This window comes from Drosophila grimshawi, unplaced genomic scaffold (assembly GCF_018153295.1).
Source record: "Drosophila grimshawi isolate 15287-2541.00 unplaced genomic scaffold, ASM1815329v1 contig_1367, whole genome shotgun sequence".
NCBI lineage: Eukaryota > Metazoa > Arthropoda > Insecta > Diptera > Drosophilidae > Drosophila > Drosophila grimshawi.
This window is the reverse complement of record NW_025062889.1, coordinates 9,294,622-9,312,918: the sequence shown is the minus strand read 5'-3', so window position 1 is coordinate 9,312,918 and position 18,297 is coordinate 9,294,622. Positions and strand designations below refer to the sequence as shown.

At 40.6% G+C, this 18,297-nt stretch overlaps 1 protein-coding gene across 2 annotated transcripts in view; it reads right to left on the bottom strand.

Moving 5' to 3' along the window:
• Positions 1 to 17,986, bottom strand: part of LOC6559837 (broad-complex core protein) — a 52,627-nt gene extending 34,641 nt beyond the window's left edge. For both annotated transcript variants that reach the window (XM_043216370.1, XM_043216371.1), the window contains exons 1-2: positions 17,789 to 17,986; positions 17,538 to 17,702 (exon numbers count right to left, since the gene is read on the bottom strand). In XM_043216370.1, the coding sequence (XP_043072305.1) occupies positions 17,538 to 17,702; positions 17,789 to 17,938 (315 nt within the window). In that variant the 5' untranslated portion in view covers positions 17,939 to 17,986. The remainder of the gene's footprint in view (positions 1 to 17,537; positions 17,703 to 17,788) is intronic.
• Positions 17,987 to 18,297: the final 311 nt, after the last annotated feature.

Here is an 18,297-nt window from a genome sequence, read left to right as displayed (position 1 = left end):
GACCTAAATCAAACGCAATATAAATATACGAATCCCTTTTACTCTAGTTTCAGTAATTATCTTATATATATTTTTATTCGATGTATATTTTTAGAATCAAGGCTTGTTTTGGTTGTTGCAGTCAGTAACAACAGCCGTTTTTTGAAAAAGGTTTACAGGGTACAAAATAAAAGAATAGAAAAGGAAAGGACAAAAAAATTGCCTGGGCACGGAAGTAAATGAAAATTCACCGGCTATAAAGTGTCTCCTCTGTGTAACAAACAACAAACAGTAGCAGCGGCGGCAGCAGCTGCACAAATAGCAGCAACAACAAAAACAACAACAACAGCAAAAAGCCAACACAACAACTGAGCAACATTTGAGTTACGGAAATGAAACGTCAGGCCAGCTTCAAGCTCAACCTGCGCTGGGAAGCTGTATGCGGGGACCCAAGAGTAACACAGCTTCACAGCTACACAGCTACGGCTACGGCTACGGCTACAGATACAGTTACAGTTACAGTTATACACAACAACAACAGCAACAACAAGAGCAGTAGCAGCAGCAGCAGCAGCAGCAGCAGCGGCGCTGAGGCCCCAGTTGCAGCCATTTGAGCAATTGGGCGTTGCTCTGCCTGCATACATAGCACAAAAAGAGGAAAAGAAAGAAGCAGCAGTAGCAGCATTAGCAGTAGTTGCAAGAAATAACAGAAGCAGTAGCAGAAGTAGAAGTAGAAGAACATGGCTTGGCAGACGTGCCTTGTACGTGAATGATGTTTAGGTTAAATGGCAACGCCGACCGTAGACAACGCACAAAGCACCACGGACAACGGACAACAGGGCCGCCCGCCATATTTGTTTGTTTGTTTGTTTGTTACGCAGCTGTAGCTTACGAGAGCATGTCGTCTCCCTCCTACTCTACCAAAAAAAATATTGAAAAAAAGGCTCACACTGTGTGGACTTTAGCTTTTGAGAGTTGAAGCTGACTGCTACGTGACCAACCATCAGCATCAGGCTGCCCAATCTCTCTTTTAATTCTTTCTTTCATTTCGTTTTTCGCTTATTTTTATTTTTTGTTTTGCATATGGTGCAGGTGTCTGGCTCGGTGTGTGTGTGTGTGCATGTGTGATTGCAATTTACTAACTGCTTTTGCGCGCACTCGCACTCAACTTTACCGTAAACCGCAACATTTGTCGCTGTAGCTTTTACGTCGTCTTCTGTTTTCGGCATGTTTACACAATTACAAAAACAGCACTGCTAACAACACGACGATGACGTTGACGTCGCTCTGCTGCTGTTGCGCTGTTGCTGTTGCTTTCTTTTTGCATTTTAATTAAAAATTCTTTAAAAATTTGCTTTGTCTTTGCGTTTCTGCTCATCTGGCAACCAATAATATCCCTTCTCGCTGGCCACCTAAAAGTAGACCACATATTTTTAATTTAACTGCAACATTGCGAGGCCAGCTTGCCCACAGGATAACCAGGACAAAGCAGTAGTAGAGTTGCACAAATACAGAAAACAGAATTAAGCGCCAAGAACAAACCACTTTTTTCTCTCAACGTTCCTGAGGTTAACAAAAACAGCATTTAACACAGCTCCATGTTAAAACTTTTCACTAATTGCATTTTATTTTTACGCATGTTTAACAGTTGAAGTATGGCTAGAAATAAGAGTTCTGCAAAAAAATAACTCAAAGCTCAAAAACAATTTGTTTCAAACAGTGATAATGACTTCATCTGTCTCCAGTGGCTTCAAAACTGCTCAATAACATACACGCATTCATACATATCCATTTCCAATTTCTACATCTACTTAAATTTTGCGATCCCGTTGCTCGCAGCTGACGCAAAGCCAGCAACAACAATAAACGTCACATTTGAACTTGAAGACTTCAACTAATAATAAAAGACATCCAACGCTGCTATGAATGAAATGAAAACTCAAAGAGGCAGCAGCAAAAGGAACAACAACAGCGTAAGCAGCACATAAAATGACGACGCGTAGGTGAAGAAGCATAGCATAGCAAATAAAAGAAGTCGACGCGACGCGTCGCGCAGCTGCTGCGCTGCTCTGCTGCACATTGAGGAAGTTTGAATTATCAAAATACTCAACCCACAGACACACACACGTGCACAAAGCAAACGACGGCGAGTAAAAAACATATGAGCGAAGAGAGCGAAGACAGACAGCAGCTGACTGACGAAAATAGTACGCGACGATAGGATAACCAAAGCAAAAATCGCAAAATTTTCGACAATGTGTGTGTGTGTGTATGTGTGTGTTTGGCTGCCTGGAAATCAGCCGCTAAAGCGGCCGGCATTTTTATTATTATTATTATATGTTATGTTATGTGTATTTTCGCTTTGCGCTCTTTCGCTTTTTTTGAACTCTGCTTTTACACGTTTTATACTTTTATTTACATTGCGCAACGCCACAGTCGCTGCTGCTGCTGCTACTGCTGCCGCTGTCGACGTCAGCGTCTCTGTCGCTTTTTGCTATTTTATTACTCGGTCGCTCGGTCACATGAGCGAGTTTCGCGTCTTTCACTTTGCCATTTTGCCACTTTGCCAGTTGCTTTACATTACGTTACGTTACTTTACTTTAGCTACAGCTACAGCTACAGCTGCTTCTGCTCCTGCTTCTGCTGCTGCTGATTCTGCTGCTGCAGCTGATTCTTGTTCACGTTTTCTATCTTTGCCGCCGTCTCGTATGTGTGTATGTGTGTGTGTGTCTTTTTGTTATGTTGGATTTTTCGTTTTCGACTCGTTTATTTTGATTCCAAATAACTTTTACAGGTTTCTTTCCGCTTGTGCTTTTTGTTGTTGCTGTAGGTCGAGAGACGATTCGCTTTCGCTTTCATAATAGCACATTGCCTATTTATAGGCGCCCGCTCGGAAGAAAAATTATGTGGCTCATTTCGTAATTTCTCCTCCACATACAAAAGGGGAACCCCGTGGCAACTGAGATGCTGCACGGCAACTTGTGGCATATAAAAAAAGGCAGAAACAGCAGGCAAGCAAATTGACTTGATTTGTAATCCATATTCTGTAATGTTTTGCAGTTATTTATTGCTGTACTCACTAATATAGCCAGCCAGCAAGCAAATCAATGACTAAACGCAATTAGCAAATAATTCAAAACGCAATTTGATGTCAAAATCTACCAATTTGCAGAGCACAAAACACAAAATTTTCAATTTTTCTCGGAACGTCAAAGTCTGTTTAATAATGCAGCAAAATTGAAGATAGTTTTTCGTTGCCAGAATTGCAAGTTAATAAATAAGTAGCCTATGCATAAATATGAAGGTTAAATATATTCATATCAAGTATAATCTATTTATATCTATCTATTTATATCCCAGATACTCATTCAACATTCCATTCCATTCCAGCATCTACTCCATCGTTTGATAGAATAAAAGCTTAATATTAATTGGTATTTACAGCACATGATTCGTAATTAAAGCTTAAACTTGAAATTATATATTTATAACAAGTTGAAGCTGAACTCTTTCTGCCTTCTTCACATGCTGCTCCTCGTATAATTTGTGTAGTTTTCTCAATTCCCCATTTGATTTACGGGCAACCGATTGCATTTGTCAAGCATTGTCTTGGTATATTGATGATGTCTGTGTACAGTAGATACCACCCACCAGCCCCGCCCACTTGTACAGACAACTGCCGCATTCATTGAACAATGCTATATAATTACATAAAAGTCAGAAGCTTGGGCCAAAAGGAGTAAACCAAAACCCAAAAGCGAAAAAAAAATCAAACAAACTCCTAAGCGCCGCCAAATGGAAAAATCCCTCGTTTTAATTTCTCTTTAGTGCAGAAAAAAAAAATTGAGAGAATGAGAGAGAGCGAGAGAGAGAGAGAGAGACAGAGAGAGAGCGATGAAAGCAAACAACGAGCACAGAGAAACAGAGCGAGAAAAATGCGCCCCATGCCACCCACACACACCTACTAAATAACCGATTTTTTTTTTTGGGTGGTTTTTGTTTTTTTTTTGTTTTTTTTTTTTTGGTACGTTTCAACTCATCAGCAGTTTTTTCGTCGATTTTGTGTGTTGGTTGGTTGTTGCTTGGGGCTTGGGTGGATTTTTATTTCTCAACTAATCCCATGCCACTGAGCGTCGCGTCTCGGGGCACACCCAGTGATTTCGTGAGGACCCGCCCACTCAGCCTGCTGCCCGCATTGAATCCACCCACCACCCCCCCCCCCCCCACAACTCCCCCTTCGAACCAACGTCGACATTTTTTTTTCTTCTCTGGTTGGTTCTTTTGCTACGTTTAAATTGTTGTTGCTGGCAGAAAAGATATAGATTACATTTGTGTTGTTTTCAGCTCCGAAATGTAGATACAGTTATACATATATATATATATATATATTCTATATATGTCTGTATATATATATATGTATATATATACTAATGTGTGTGTGTGTAGAAAAAAAGGTTTGCGTTTTATTTTTATTTTTTTCTTGCGCCCCATTTTTGCCTTGCTTCATTTAGCGCAGCTGCCTCAGCGAGCTGCCCCTCCTTCTCCTACTCCTCCCCACCACCCTTTGGCTTGTCCACCCAGCTTGTCTTGTGCAATGACCAAGCGGTCAAAGCAGAAACCAAACCGAATCAAGCCAAGCCAACGAGACAAGAGAACTGAACTGAGCAGTGAAGACAAGCCAGAATAGACCAACTAACAATTGTCCACTTCGAACTACAGACAGACGGACAGACAGACAGACAGACGGATAGACAGATGGACAGCTGAACAGTTAGACGTCAGCTCTATATGTGTATCTCTGTGTGTGTGTGTGTGTGTTCTTCTTTTTCTTGCAACACTCTGCTGAACTTTGTTTATAACAAGCTTCAAATGCTAAACGACAACAACACTCAGAATCAGACTCAGTACTCAGTTCAGGGAATATCTAATGATAAATGCGTGACTCAGAGACTTTTGCATATACAAATCAAATCAAAAAAGAAAAAGAAATCTTCAACTATTCCTAAAACGTTTTTATGCCTTGTGTGAATTAGTTGGAAAGATACCTCATCAAATATATATATATATATATTCTGAATAGTTGCCTTACCAAAAGATTCAATTGATTTTAGTTAATTATTAACACACATTTTAGTATAAGCTATTTGCTTAATAATAATCTTAATTATCGAAACTTTGTCTTAGGATTTTCACAAAAGTAAGCAAAAGATTTACTGATTATTATTTCTTCGAGCTTTTACTCTGTGCTGTTAATAAAATTTATTTCGATTCGATTTGTTCAGTTTTATTTATAGATTTTTTATTTTTCAAGCCATCTAAAGTTCGTTAACATTTATGTTTAATATTCGTCAAGACGATTTAAATACGTGTTTTTCATATATTTTTTTTTAGGTAAACCGCACCCAAAATCGCAAAATGAGGTGAAAAAACTTTGTTTGCTGCATTTAATTTTCATTCGATTTTTGACGTGTTTCACTGATGAAATGGTCGAGAATCTGAACCACTACGACAAGAGTAAACAAATGTTGCTTTCATTCATGGTTAGGGGCAGGCCAGACTTGAAAAAAAACTAATGAAAACTTTATTTTTATAAGTGCTCAACTGAATATATATATATATAATATATACTTGAGAAATGTGCTTCTGTGTGTGTGTGCCTTTGAAGCTGCCACCTTGCTGCGACTGAGGAAACTGTGATTGATGTTGTTGGACGCTCCCCGTCCCGTCCCCGTTCCCCCAGTCACCTTATCCGATACCCCCGGCCAACGTCTCGAAGTCGATCGATTAAAGGACAAGAACGCAGTGAAACCTTTACACAAAACTTACAGCAGAAAGCCACCCTTAAAAAAAATATAAAGAAAAAATTCTGCCCAGGGAGTTGGAATAAATCTCATCCAAAATACAACAAAAAAAAACAGAAAACCAGAAAAAAACGAAAAAACAAATAAAAGAAAAACGTTGCCCAGTTGTTTTACATTTCTTGTGATTTTCTTAAATAAATTTGACTGCCTCTCGCTTGCTGCCCATTACAAATTCCGTAATGAAGGCAGCGATGGGCGGTGCGGGGCGGGGCGGGCAGGGTACTGGCTTGCCAGGGCTGTGCGACAGGGCGAGGCAAGGGCGGGTTGGACGAGCCACCCCCCACGAGCAACTCATTTAAGCACTAAAAAGAAATTAAGAAGTAGCGCAAATGAATGCAAAACGAAAATAATAACAAGAAAGAGCAGCTAACCGAAGCAAAACGAATTCTGGATACCCTCACACAACTAATAAACATATTTTGTGCAATTTTTAATAAACAAATAACAGAAAACCTGATTATTTTGTGTGAATTGTATCAGAAAGTAAATGAAAAAATGTTGAGAATTGTTGCATAGAGAATGAGTGCGATATATAAATGGATCTATATCCATTCAGATAAATTCAGATAAATATATATATATATATATATATATATATATATATACTGATACTGAGATACTCGTTCACAGAGAAACTCACAGATGAACTTGACTTTTTGATTAAGCATAGATATTTATATATGCACATATATATATATACACTGCTTGGGATCGGAGTCGTCTCTGCTTCTATGCGTTACACGCGTCACAACAAAATTACAATACCCTCATCTACATGGCTGTAGTAAGAAAACAGAAAACGACGAGGAAAAAAATAAAATCCAACTTGCAACTTGCCAGCGCGAAGAACAAAAAAGCAACAAAAAAAACAAACAAATTGAAAAATATAAAAATCACAGCCTCGGAAATACCCTGATTACGCTATCTGTGTAAGTTCTGTATGTGTGTGTGTGTGTGTGTGTGCTGAAGTGTAAGCTGCCCCCCGAGACCCGTGTAGCCTATGTGCCAGAACTACACACACACACACACACACAGACACACACACACACGGACCGCGCACAATTTCAGTTCCATTTCCATTCGCACAGCTCAATAGGCCTTGTGATAAGCGCTTTTCCGCCCCCACCACCCCACCCCACCCAAGCGTGAGCTGAGCCGAGGAGAGTGGGAGTGTTTGGGAGGTGGTGATGTGGGGGAGGGGTGATTCGGTACTGGGCACAATGCACCCGCACTGAACTGGACTGGACTGGGGGCCGGGCAGTCGAGCATTCGAGCATTCGCTGTTTGGGACTTGATAACCCGCTATTGTATACACAAAAGCTGTAGAGCTGTGGAGCAACCGGCGCATAATCGTTGAGCACAGCGCCCCCTACACGCCCCTCTATACACCCCCTTATATGCCTTTGACCCGGCTTGATTTTTCTTGCTCAACTCAAGCGTTTGTGCTGCTATTGTTGTTGTTGCATAGTTTTGCTTGTGCACAGCTGTGGCCGCACTAGAAAGCCCCAGATCTGACCCGACCCTACACGCGAATCCCCTCCCCCCAAACCCTCCTTCGTCACGACGCCTCTTTTGCGGCAGGCACAGGCTCGTTCATGTCAATTCATGTCAGCTCAGACAAACCGATTTTGGCTTGACTCTGCGGCATTTCAAAAAGCCATTGCCTTTTCATGTTTTTGTTTTTTACAATTGTTGTTGCTGTTGCAGTTGCATTTGTTGTTGTTGGTGATCATTTGATTTGTTCTAGCGATTTGCTTACCCTGTAATCTTCAGACAATGATCACGTGAAAGCTTCATTCAGCCAAGTAGAATGCACCTAAGAATTGAGTTGAAAAATCAAGCTAAGAAATGCAGTTAAGTGTAAACTAAATTAAAGAGGCTCGCTCGACTGGCAAACACCCTGTACAATAAGTAACTCAGTGAAGCTTAACTACAAATAGTAGATACATTTACGAAATGTTTTATGATGCATAAGAGACACTTGCAACACACAAGCAGCATAAACAGCGACAGCAACTGCAACTGCTTAGGGTATTTTCAGTCATGAGATACTTTATGTGTCACATTTATTAACCTTCAGCTGCCTGAAATCATGTGCACCTGTCTATATAAATAATAATCGAAATCATTGTCAAACATTTATTTTGATCAAGAAAACAAATTCATATTTTCCACATTCATTTTAAAATTGAAAACGCAAAGAAAAACGAGAATGACAGGAAAATCAGTTCATTACAACCGATACTTCAGCTTCAGATACAGCTTTAGAGATTCGGCAAGTAAAGATTTACAGGGTATATATAGTCAGAGTATATCCAAGGTATATTTTTGCTCAATTGCCAAACATTATGTATACAAATGCTATTCGCCTCTCTTTAGTTAGTTGCAAGTTTTTCTCGGCAGCTGTTGCCGCCAGTTGGCTGGAAGGCACTTTGGAAAAACTTTGCCGTTTCTTGATGAACTTCATTCTTATTTTTTGTGTTTTGCAGCACTGCAATTTTCTGTATGTATGTATGTAGGTATGTATATTGATTAATTTGCAGTATCAGCATCAGTTTTAGTACGAAAAATGCACACTACAATTGGCATATGTCGAATGCTTGAAAATGCATTCGAGAGAAAATGGTTAGTTGAGGGAAAACAATAAGAAAATCTAGCTGCCCAATGTTCAAGAGCTGGAAAGTTGAAATTTTCACAAGTAGTTTCCCTGTGCAACTTCAGTGGGAGTTTGGAAAATTCGATCTTCAAACTGAACGCATTGTTTGCAACTTTTCAATTTTTTCCTTCAATCGTGCTCAAATTGATGGAAAATGGAGCGCAAATGTTGCATGGTTGCAAGTATAGTTCTTTAAGGTACTTTAAGGAATTATTCAAACATCAAGTTTGAAATTGGATAAGGCTCGAGAATATTTTGGAAACCATGATTAAAAACTCATTTGTATGCAAATTGAATGTACTTAAAGAAAGCTGCTTATAGGCTTTGACTGAATGAACCCCAAGGCAAGCTTCCTAAACATTTTCCTTGCAATATATTTTTGTAATACTGCCAAACATTTTGTGATTTTGGCATTATGATAGTTTTTGGTTTAGTGGCCGCAACTTTCACATTATGGGTCCGAGAAAAGTTGAAAAAGTGACCACGCCAACTCAATTGGTGGGTATTGGAAAAACCTTAAGAAAAACAGCAAAAACAACAACAACGACAAATACAAATACAAACATGAAGCGGCTAAGTAAATTTTGGGTGTGCCAAAGCAGTTCAAGCAAGAAATATGAAGGTAGAAAAAATAACAGCAAACCAAATCGCTCAGTTTCATTGGCTTTCACGTTGTTTTTTTTTTTTTAAGATTTTCTGTGTTTTGTTTTTGCCCGTTATTATGTCTCAGTTTTGTTTCTGATGGCCGCTAATTGCGAGCGAGCGAGAGAGCGAGCGAGAGTCTACTAAGGGCATCGGACTGATGTCTGTGCGTGCAAGTGAGAGCAAGACAGTCACTGTGAGGCTATTAAGGGTGTGGTGTGTTGGGCTGTGTGTGCGTGTGCGTGTGCATGTGCTTATATACGTGTGTGTGTGTGTGTGTCCTAATTAATGGCATTTATTTGATTATTTGCCAAGCCCATGGAAAGGTGCGTAAGGCCACATTAAAAAAAAAAAAACAGAAAACAAAAACAAAAAATGAAAAAGAAAGTCGAAAAAGTGTAAGTAGAAAACTTGAACTTGAAAAGCGCCTGCGGGTAGGCAACGTTTTAAGGGAAATTGTACTCATTAAGTAAAATTCCCTGATTTATTCGAAATTCCCCGTCAATCGTTTCACAAGATCATTTTTAAGAGAGAAATTACCTTAAGCACAAGAGAAATAATAGTTTCAATTTATAAAAACATACCTTATGCAATACAATTTGTAATCCTTAAATGATCGCAGTAGTTGGTTGTTGTATTCTCTTTAGTTATTATCGCAGTTTCGTAGTAACGATTATTAATTATTGTTGTTGTAGTTGTTGTTGTTGTAGGTTGGACAAATTGTAGTAGGCGACGTGACGGAATCAATTGCATACGATAATATTATTACTATTATTATTTTTTGTTGTATGTGTGAGGATTGTGTGGAGACCCAAACGAAAAGAGAAAATATGCACACAAGAAACGTTGATGTTTCTTTTCTTTCTTTCTTTTTTTTTTTAGATATTTCTCTTTAAAATATATACATACATATATTTCATTTGTAATAATAAACAATAATATGTAATTTAAAGAACACGCGCACGAAGAGAGATAGAGAGAGCAAAGAGGACGCAATCGTTGCGATTAGTTGAGTGTGTGTGTATGTGTATGTGTATGTGTGTATGTGTGTGTTTGTCAGACAGAAGAAGAGCAATACAAAGTGTGAAATGGAAGATTATTATTTTTTGTGCTCTTGGTTGATGTTGTGAATAAAATGTTTATCAACACGTTGCTTTGATTTTTCACTGTTTATGTTTGTGGTTTGTTTTATGCTGCACAAGAGAATGAAAATGATCTTTAATGAGTACAATAATCAGAAATGCTGAAAAGGCAAAATATTAAGAGAGCGCCATCTGTTAAATAAAATTAAAAGAACAAAAAAAAAACAAGAGCCAAATAGAACGCGCCTAGTTCAATAAACCGTAACGTAACGTAACGCGATTGTGATTGTGGAGGGCGACGCGCGAATTCAAAACACACGCGAATAACGCGATAGAAGGCAAATTCACATAAAATAAATACAAAATGTATACACACACATACACACATATGTACGTATACAAAAATCATAAAAAGTAAAGCGCGCAGTCAGCACGCGGCGGCACTTGTCACACTCACACACACACAACAGGCAGGCAGGCAGGCACATGTCAAGAACTTGCAAAGCAGCAGCGGCAGCAGCAGCGACGTTAACGTCATACGAAAAGGAATGTTGCGGCAGCGACATGTGTTTGATGCAGTCAGCGACGTACACGTATGTATGTGTATGCGAGTGTGTGTGTGTGTGTGTGTGTGTAAGGGAATGCCTCTTTACTTGTAATACGTAATGCCCAAAAAAAAAAACATAAAGACGTAAGCTTTGCCCAACTTGAATCTTTTATACGTTTCGCGGCATTTCTTTTCGTCTGCCCTTTTGTTCTTATTGGACGACGGCTGATTCTGCTTTTGCCGCTGCTGCTGCTGCTGCTTCTGCTTGATTATGTTTCTTCTTATTCGGGGGAAGCCAGTCTGCGCTGATTTTGCACTTGTTTACATGTGTGTGTGTGTCTGCGTGTGTGTGTGTGTGTAAATATTTTTATGTGCATACGCGCGCGAACTTGATGCTATGCGAAAAGCGATTGCGAATTGCGATTTGTGAATTGCATTTACGGCGACACACTAACGGTACACGACAAACTGGGCCCCTTTTTTGTTTTATTTTTATTTATTTTGAAGCCATTTATATTTTGTTGGTCGGCCAGTTTTAATTTGATTTGCTCGCAAAACTGCAAATTTACCGCTTTCGAGGTAATTAAAGGGACGCTCTTCCAATTGGCGACATACTGTCCAATTGGTAAAATGACGGCGAACAGACGAAGGCGCTGTATTGAGCGAGCGTGTGAGCAGGCGGGCGGACAGACGGTCAGTCAGTCGGTAGCTGCGTTGCAAATCCGCGATAATTACAGCAATGTGGCGGCGGCGAGCGAGTGTCCGATCGAAGCAAGACCCACCGAGTACAAATGTTGTCTGATGGCTGGCAACGGCAAAGTTGGCAGCATTGACCGTCGTCGCCGTCGTCGCTGCCGCTGCGGCGCAAAGAAAGAAAGAAAAAATCAAGAAAAAAAGAAAAAAAAAATACAAGAAAAGGCAACGGCAGCGGCAGCGTGTGAGCGAGTGCAGACACACACACACACACACACACACATACAGTTACATACATACATATGCGACAGAACGATGAACGATGATGATGAACCGAATTACAAATAAAAGATGATGCCAAAAGACGACGACGACTTCTACGTTGACTGCGACGACAACGATTAGCAAACAGCCAGGCGCAAGGAGCACATACACAAACACACACACACACACCCACATAAATGCTCAAACACACACACACACAAACACACATACATAGTTGCAGTGGCAGCGAAAAAAATCGGTCGCAATCGGAAAAAATTGCAGAGCGTAGCCCGCTCTCTGCACATAAAAAAGCAAAAAAAAAAAGAGAAAAACGAAAGAAAAAAACATAAGCAAGCCGCAACTCACACAAACTCACTCACACACACACACACACACACACACATGCATACACAAATACAACGGCAGAGACGTACTCAACGACGTAAGCAGCAAGCACAACAACAACAACAAAATCGAAGCAGCAAAAAAAATGAGAAGAAACACTGAGAGCAGCAGCGCCGGCAACAACAACAACAACAGCAGCAGCGAGCTCAGCAAGAAAGCTTGAAAAAATTGCGGCACACAACACGCGCACCGTGGGCCAAGCTAGCTCAAAACGTGCATGAAAACTTTTGCAGACAACAACAATTTGCATTATTGATGAGCAAGCGCGAGTTGTAAGCGCCACCCAAGCACCACCCACCCCACGACACACACGCACACACACACACACATTTCTTAACAAACTTGCGGCAAACTTACAAGCGTGTATGTGTGTGCGAGTGAGACAGTTGCTCATACATAAGAGTGACCAGTTGTTGGTAGGGTTTGTGAGGTTGCTGCTGATGATGATGATGATGATGATGATGATGATGGTGATGATGGCGATGGTGGGGTTCCCAAGTATATAACACCCTTAGAAAATGACCAACACTGACCAGGCCACCAAATGCTGCGACGATGTACGCCCATTAACTGTAGATGAATTCGCGTGGCCATGATTTGTGTTGTATGTCGCGGGGGGGGGGTGGACGGGGAAGGGGGAATGGGGACATGAGAAAATAGGGAATGGAACATGAGTTGGCAGATTTAGTCGCTGCCAGCGGAACCAGTAAAAACAATGGAAAACTCGAGCGACAAAACAAACAAAATAAAATTGCAACAATTGATGACTATTGCTTTATTTTATACGTTTTCCTTTTCTTTGCTTGATTAGATTGTGTGTGTGGACAACAAGTGTAGGAATTGCTATATAATACATATATAATAGATATATAGGACTTCAGTGATTATGATTGATAAAAAGTAACAAACAAAATTCATATGTTTAAATAAATTAAAATAAATAATAATAATATACAACATTTGCATGCAAACATAAATGTATCATATAAATAAATGTATTACAAATCATTTAATTTGTTTCCAAAATAATAGGCCTTGCACCACTGTGCAGCAAAAACAGTGAGCCACAAGGAAAAAATGGGCTCTCCACAGCAACACCAACAATAGCCGCCTGGCCAGCAGGCGAATCTGAAGACAAGAAACAGGACGAAAAGTTGCAAAAAAAAAAAACCAAACAAAAAAAATGCATGACAGAACTGGACAGACGCAGCGTCGTCCATCGTAGCAGCAGCAGCACCAGCAGCGAAGGTAACGCAAGGGGTGGGGAGGGGGTCGGGGGGTCAGCCACTTGGAGCAGCAGCGAGGACTGAGAATGAAAGTGTACTACGAGTCCGAGTCCACACACACAGCAGCGATGGGCCATTGTTGCTCACACACACACACACACGCAAGCATTTTTTCTTTGCGCTTCACTCAATTTGGAATTTTTTTTCGTTTTACTTTGCCTCCTTTTCGCTCAGCACAGCTCAGCAACGGTCGTCCTGTGCTGCTGCTGCTGCTGCTTCCTTCAAAAAGTTCAAAGTGGCAAGCTAAAGCGCGCGCTCTCACTCACACACACACACTCACACACAGACACACACATTGAGACACTTTGGCGACGTGCTGCGGGGCGCAACAAAACAAAACACAAAAAAATACTCAGAGAGCCAACAAGCCGAGCAGAAAAGAAAAAAAAAACGAAACGAATTCTGCACAGAAAATAAAAATTGTTTGCAAGAAAGAATGAAAGAAAAAATCGGAAAAAATGCAAGCCAAGTGGTTGCTCTGCCCCCCCATCCCCTTCTCAGACCAAGAAGAGGGTGAGTCTGCTGTGTGTACTGCTGAGTGCTGTTGGGTGTGCCTTTGCCAGCAATGTCTCCAATAGCACACCGCCCACCCCCCCCAATTAACTGGGTTGCTGCTACCACTGGTGGCACTGCTGCCGCTGCCACTGCTGCTGTCGCTGCGACTGCTGATGCTCTGCTGCGTTCGTGTGTGTCAGTTTCAGCTGCTCACATAGTTGGCCGAAGATAAAGGTGACGCTGATGGCACAGGGGGGCTGAGGAAGAGGAGGAGGGGTAGGTGCAGGAGGGTTAGGTGGACATGCAATGGGGCCAACAACAAGGGGGATGGGGGCGAGGCAAGGCAGGCAGTCAGGCAGGCAGTCGACGGGCAACGCGTTGGGAAGACCCTCAAGTGTTGGCATGCAAAGGAAAGAAAAAAAAGTAAAAAAGAAAAACAGCATACAATAAATATAGCCAAAGCACATGGCGTCGTCGCCGTTGTCGTAGACATGCTATGCATGCACGTATGTGTGTGTGTGTGTGTGTGTAAGTATGGGTGCCGCCATATGCACACATACATACATGTACATATGTATGCATGTTCACTCACATAAAAATAGCTACATGTGTAACGGCAATATGTATGTATGTAAGAACGAGACAGAGAAAGAGAGACAGAGAACGCTTGACCACATTTCATTTACCTAAAGGCGCAATTCCAAGCAGTGCCCAGCATAATTAACGCTTGGGCAAAAATCGAATCTAAGCTTAAAAGTAGAGGCACTGTGACTACCGCGTGCGAAAGAGCAAGCAATAGCAGCAAAAACACGAAACACGAAACACACACACACATAAGCCAAAGTCCAGTTTGAGGTCCAGTCGCAGTCAGCAGCAGCCATACAAAAATTTTTCAAGGCGATGCAGACGCGCCAAAACCTACAAAAAAAAAAGGGGGCCACCATGCAAAAGCACAAAAGCAACAACAACAAGAAGAACACAACAGGCGCTGGGCAAGAAGACGAAGCGATGTCAACGTTGACGTTTCGCAAAGCTTCACATACAAAGCGACGCCATTGAAGTTGCGGCGACGTCGAAACGCACAAGCAACAGCAAAAACAAAAAAAAACACACTCACACACACATATATATTTTAAAAGTACAAGGGCAAATACAACAACAGTAATATAGCAGCGAGACAGAAAATAAAAATGGGCGAAAAAACTTTTATACATAAAGTGGTGGGCAAAGAGAAACGAGAGCAGGAGTCAGCGCGAAACTCCAAGAACATGTGCAGAAACAACGGCGACGACGACGACGACGACGATGACGACGACGACGAAAGAGATACAAACAAACACAAGCTGTATAGTTGCCACCTTATTGGACCTAGACAGAGAGCGAAAGGGAGAGGGAGAGAGGCGGCCTCTCACAGATGGCCGGCAAACTTTTGCAGCGAAAATAAAAATGGAGCGCACGTTTGTGACAAAAAAAAAAAAAAGCAAAAGCAAAACTTGCAGCAGCATGAATGGGAAGTCGCCGTCTGAAGCCAATGGCTCAGCGCTCAACGCTTACGACTGTGTGCGAGGGTGGGCGGCAGACGTTTGAGTTGCGTCTGCTTGAGTTTGAGTGTATTTTTTCATTCCTTTTTATTTTTATTTTCATTTTTTTTTGCTCAAGCCGGCTGGCTTCGCGTGTGCATTGAGTGAGCGCGCTAATATGCTGAAGCATGTTACATTAATGCCAGCCACCACTGTAAGCACCGGTTGGTGTCTTGGCTCAACGTGGTTGCAGCATTAACTAAGCTATTGCGTTAAGTAAGATTTTCGTTAAATTATTTACAAAACTTAGATTCGTTAATCGTTTTGATCGGCGAATTTATAAATTATATTTACATTTTGTTTGATATCAATACCTTGTTTGTTTCTTTGCTGATGGGCCAGGATGTAATTTGAAAATGGGTTGCAAATGATAAAGTAAAACGTTTGACGCTGCAAGAATAAAACTAAGCAATAACATTTGCTACACTCGCAGCCAGCAAGCAGAGAATCGCATGAAAATCAATATTAATTAAAATCTGCTCACATTCTTTATCAAAGAACGACAACAGCAACAACAACAACAACAACAACAACAACAACAACAACAACAACTGCAATCAACAATCAAGAGTAACAGTTAATGAAGCGCACAAATGACAATTACCATGAATGGCGTGCGTTCGTCAAATGCAAAAAGAGCGCAGCAACATAAATGAAATCAGCGAGAGTTAAACGAGAGAGGAGGACAGCTGGCAGGAGAGAGAGAAAGGAGAGCTTAAAAACCTTTGTACACTGAAGATAACGACCCTGGCCAATAATAATTGTGGGTGTATTTAGTTTGTCAGTGTGTGTGTGTGGTTTATTTGTCTGCTGCTGCTGCTGGTGATCAATTTAAAAAAGAATATTCACACATACACTCACACATACACATACACATCTGTGTGTTGTTGTTGTCAATCAGATTAGAAGGTGGTAATTTGTATGAGCAGACAGCAAAAGGTGCGGAACGCCTATGTAAATACCACATATAAATAGTTGCCACACATACACTGACCACATATATATATATATGTATAGATGGAATTGATAAAGATAAAAGCAGCAGCGGCAACAACAACAACAAGTGCGACTCAGAGGTATTAAACATATATGGATGCAATATCCACATGGAATTACTTGAGACAAGCTACAATAGCAAATATAAATATAAATATCTCAAAAGCGATAACATACACAGAGAATAAATACCCATACAAAATCAGTGAGCTAAATAATAATTTAATTTTCATTCATTTTAGCTACTATTTGAAGGATATTTATTAAAAGTGTTCACTGGGTTCAAAGTAGATTAGGAAACATTATGAAAACAATTGATATCAACTGGAATGAAATTCATCATTATCAGTGCTTATCTTTAGCAGTGTATTTGCCAAAGTTCACAAGTCATATATATTTAGCGCTTTGCTTGAGTTATTATAAAACAGCACGTTCAAATAGAATCTAATCTTTGTACTATATGAACTATTTAACAGAGTTCCCATTTTTAATATCTATTTGGGATATGTAGATAATACTAGATTCATAACCAAAGTGTATTTGGTCAAGATATCGGTGGTAAGGAAAAAATATATTTAAAGATTGTTTAGCCGCGTTAGAGAGTATGCCGCAGTCGAGCAGCATTCTTACACGTCGAAAATATTCGATATTGATTTCCAATTACTTATATAAATACAACAGTTATTTCGAGCTGGTTGACCAACTGGCACTGGGACTGGGAACCAAAGCATCTTGAGCAAAAAATGAGGCAACAAATTGAATCATAATATTTAATAAATTTTTGGGAAATCGGAGCAGTCAAACACTGCTGGCCATTGCTATAATCAGGAGAACTTCTTTAAAAATCTTAATCTTAACTTTACAAGTGTCTTCTTCTTATTTATGTATTTCAATTGGGTGTCAGTGGCTAAAGACTCTCGACTGATAAACTTATAAATGACTTATAGCATTAGCAAGTGATCCCTTCCACTACTGTTACTCAAGGGCTACTTTATTATTTTATGAAATTTGTAGTTGAACTGTGAATTGGACTGTGAACAGCTGCACTCACCTGTAAGTCTGATTCGGTCACATCGATTTCGCCGCGATACACAAAATCGATAATTGTTTTAAGGTCTGTGAATATGATGTCGGCGGGTAGGATGATCGTTGGATGCTTGCATGGATTCTCGAGCAGCAGCTTTTGGAAATACGTTGAGCAGGCGGATAAAACAACCTGTGGATTCAAATAATAATAGTACGATAATTATATATATATCGATAACTTGAATATCAACAATCGCAACTAGTGCGCATACGCACCTTGTGCGCCTTGAGCGAGCCATGCTCACAGGACAAGGTTACATCGACAAAGGAGAGATCCTCGCGCAGCTGCTGAAACACTGACGTCATCGTGTTCTGATAGTTATTCCAGCGCAGGCTAAAGTATTGATGACCCCGCACGGCAGCCATTTTGTATTTTGTGAGAGTGTCTCTCTGTCCCTCTCTCTGTCACTCGCTCACTGGATTATTTATTTTATCTGCTGTTTGTTATTGTTTGTGTTTGTGTTATTCTCCCTCTCCTCTCCTTCGCTGCTGGCGCACTTCCCCTGCGGTGGTCAACACGCACAGTGCTCCGTGCTAAGACGACGGCGACGACGCTGACGTTGGCGCTGTCGTCCTGCTGGTGGCTGCGACGCTGCAAATGCAAATACCGTTAGTTACATGACAACTGATAAAAATCTTTTAAATAGTTGACGAGCTGCACACACACACACACACCACAATAATAATTGTTGCTATTTTCGTTTTCGTTTTCGGTGTGTTTACTG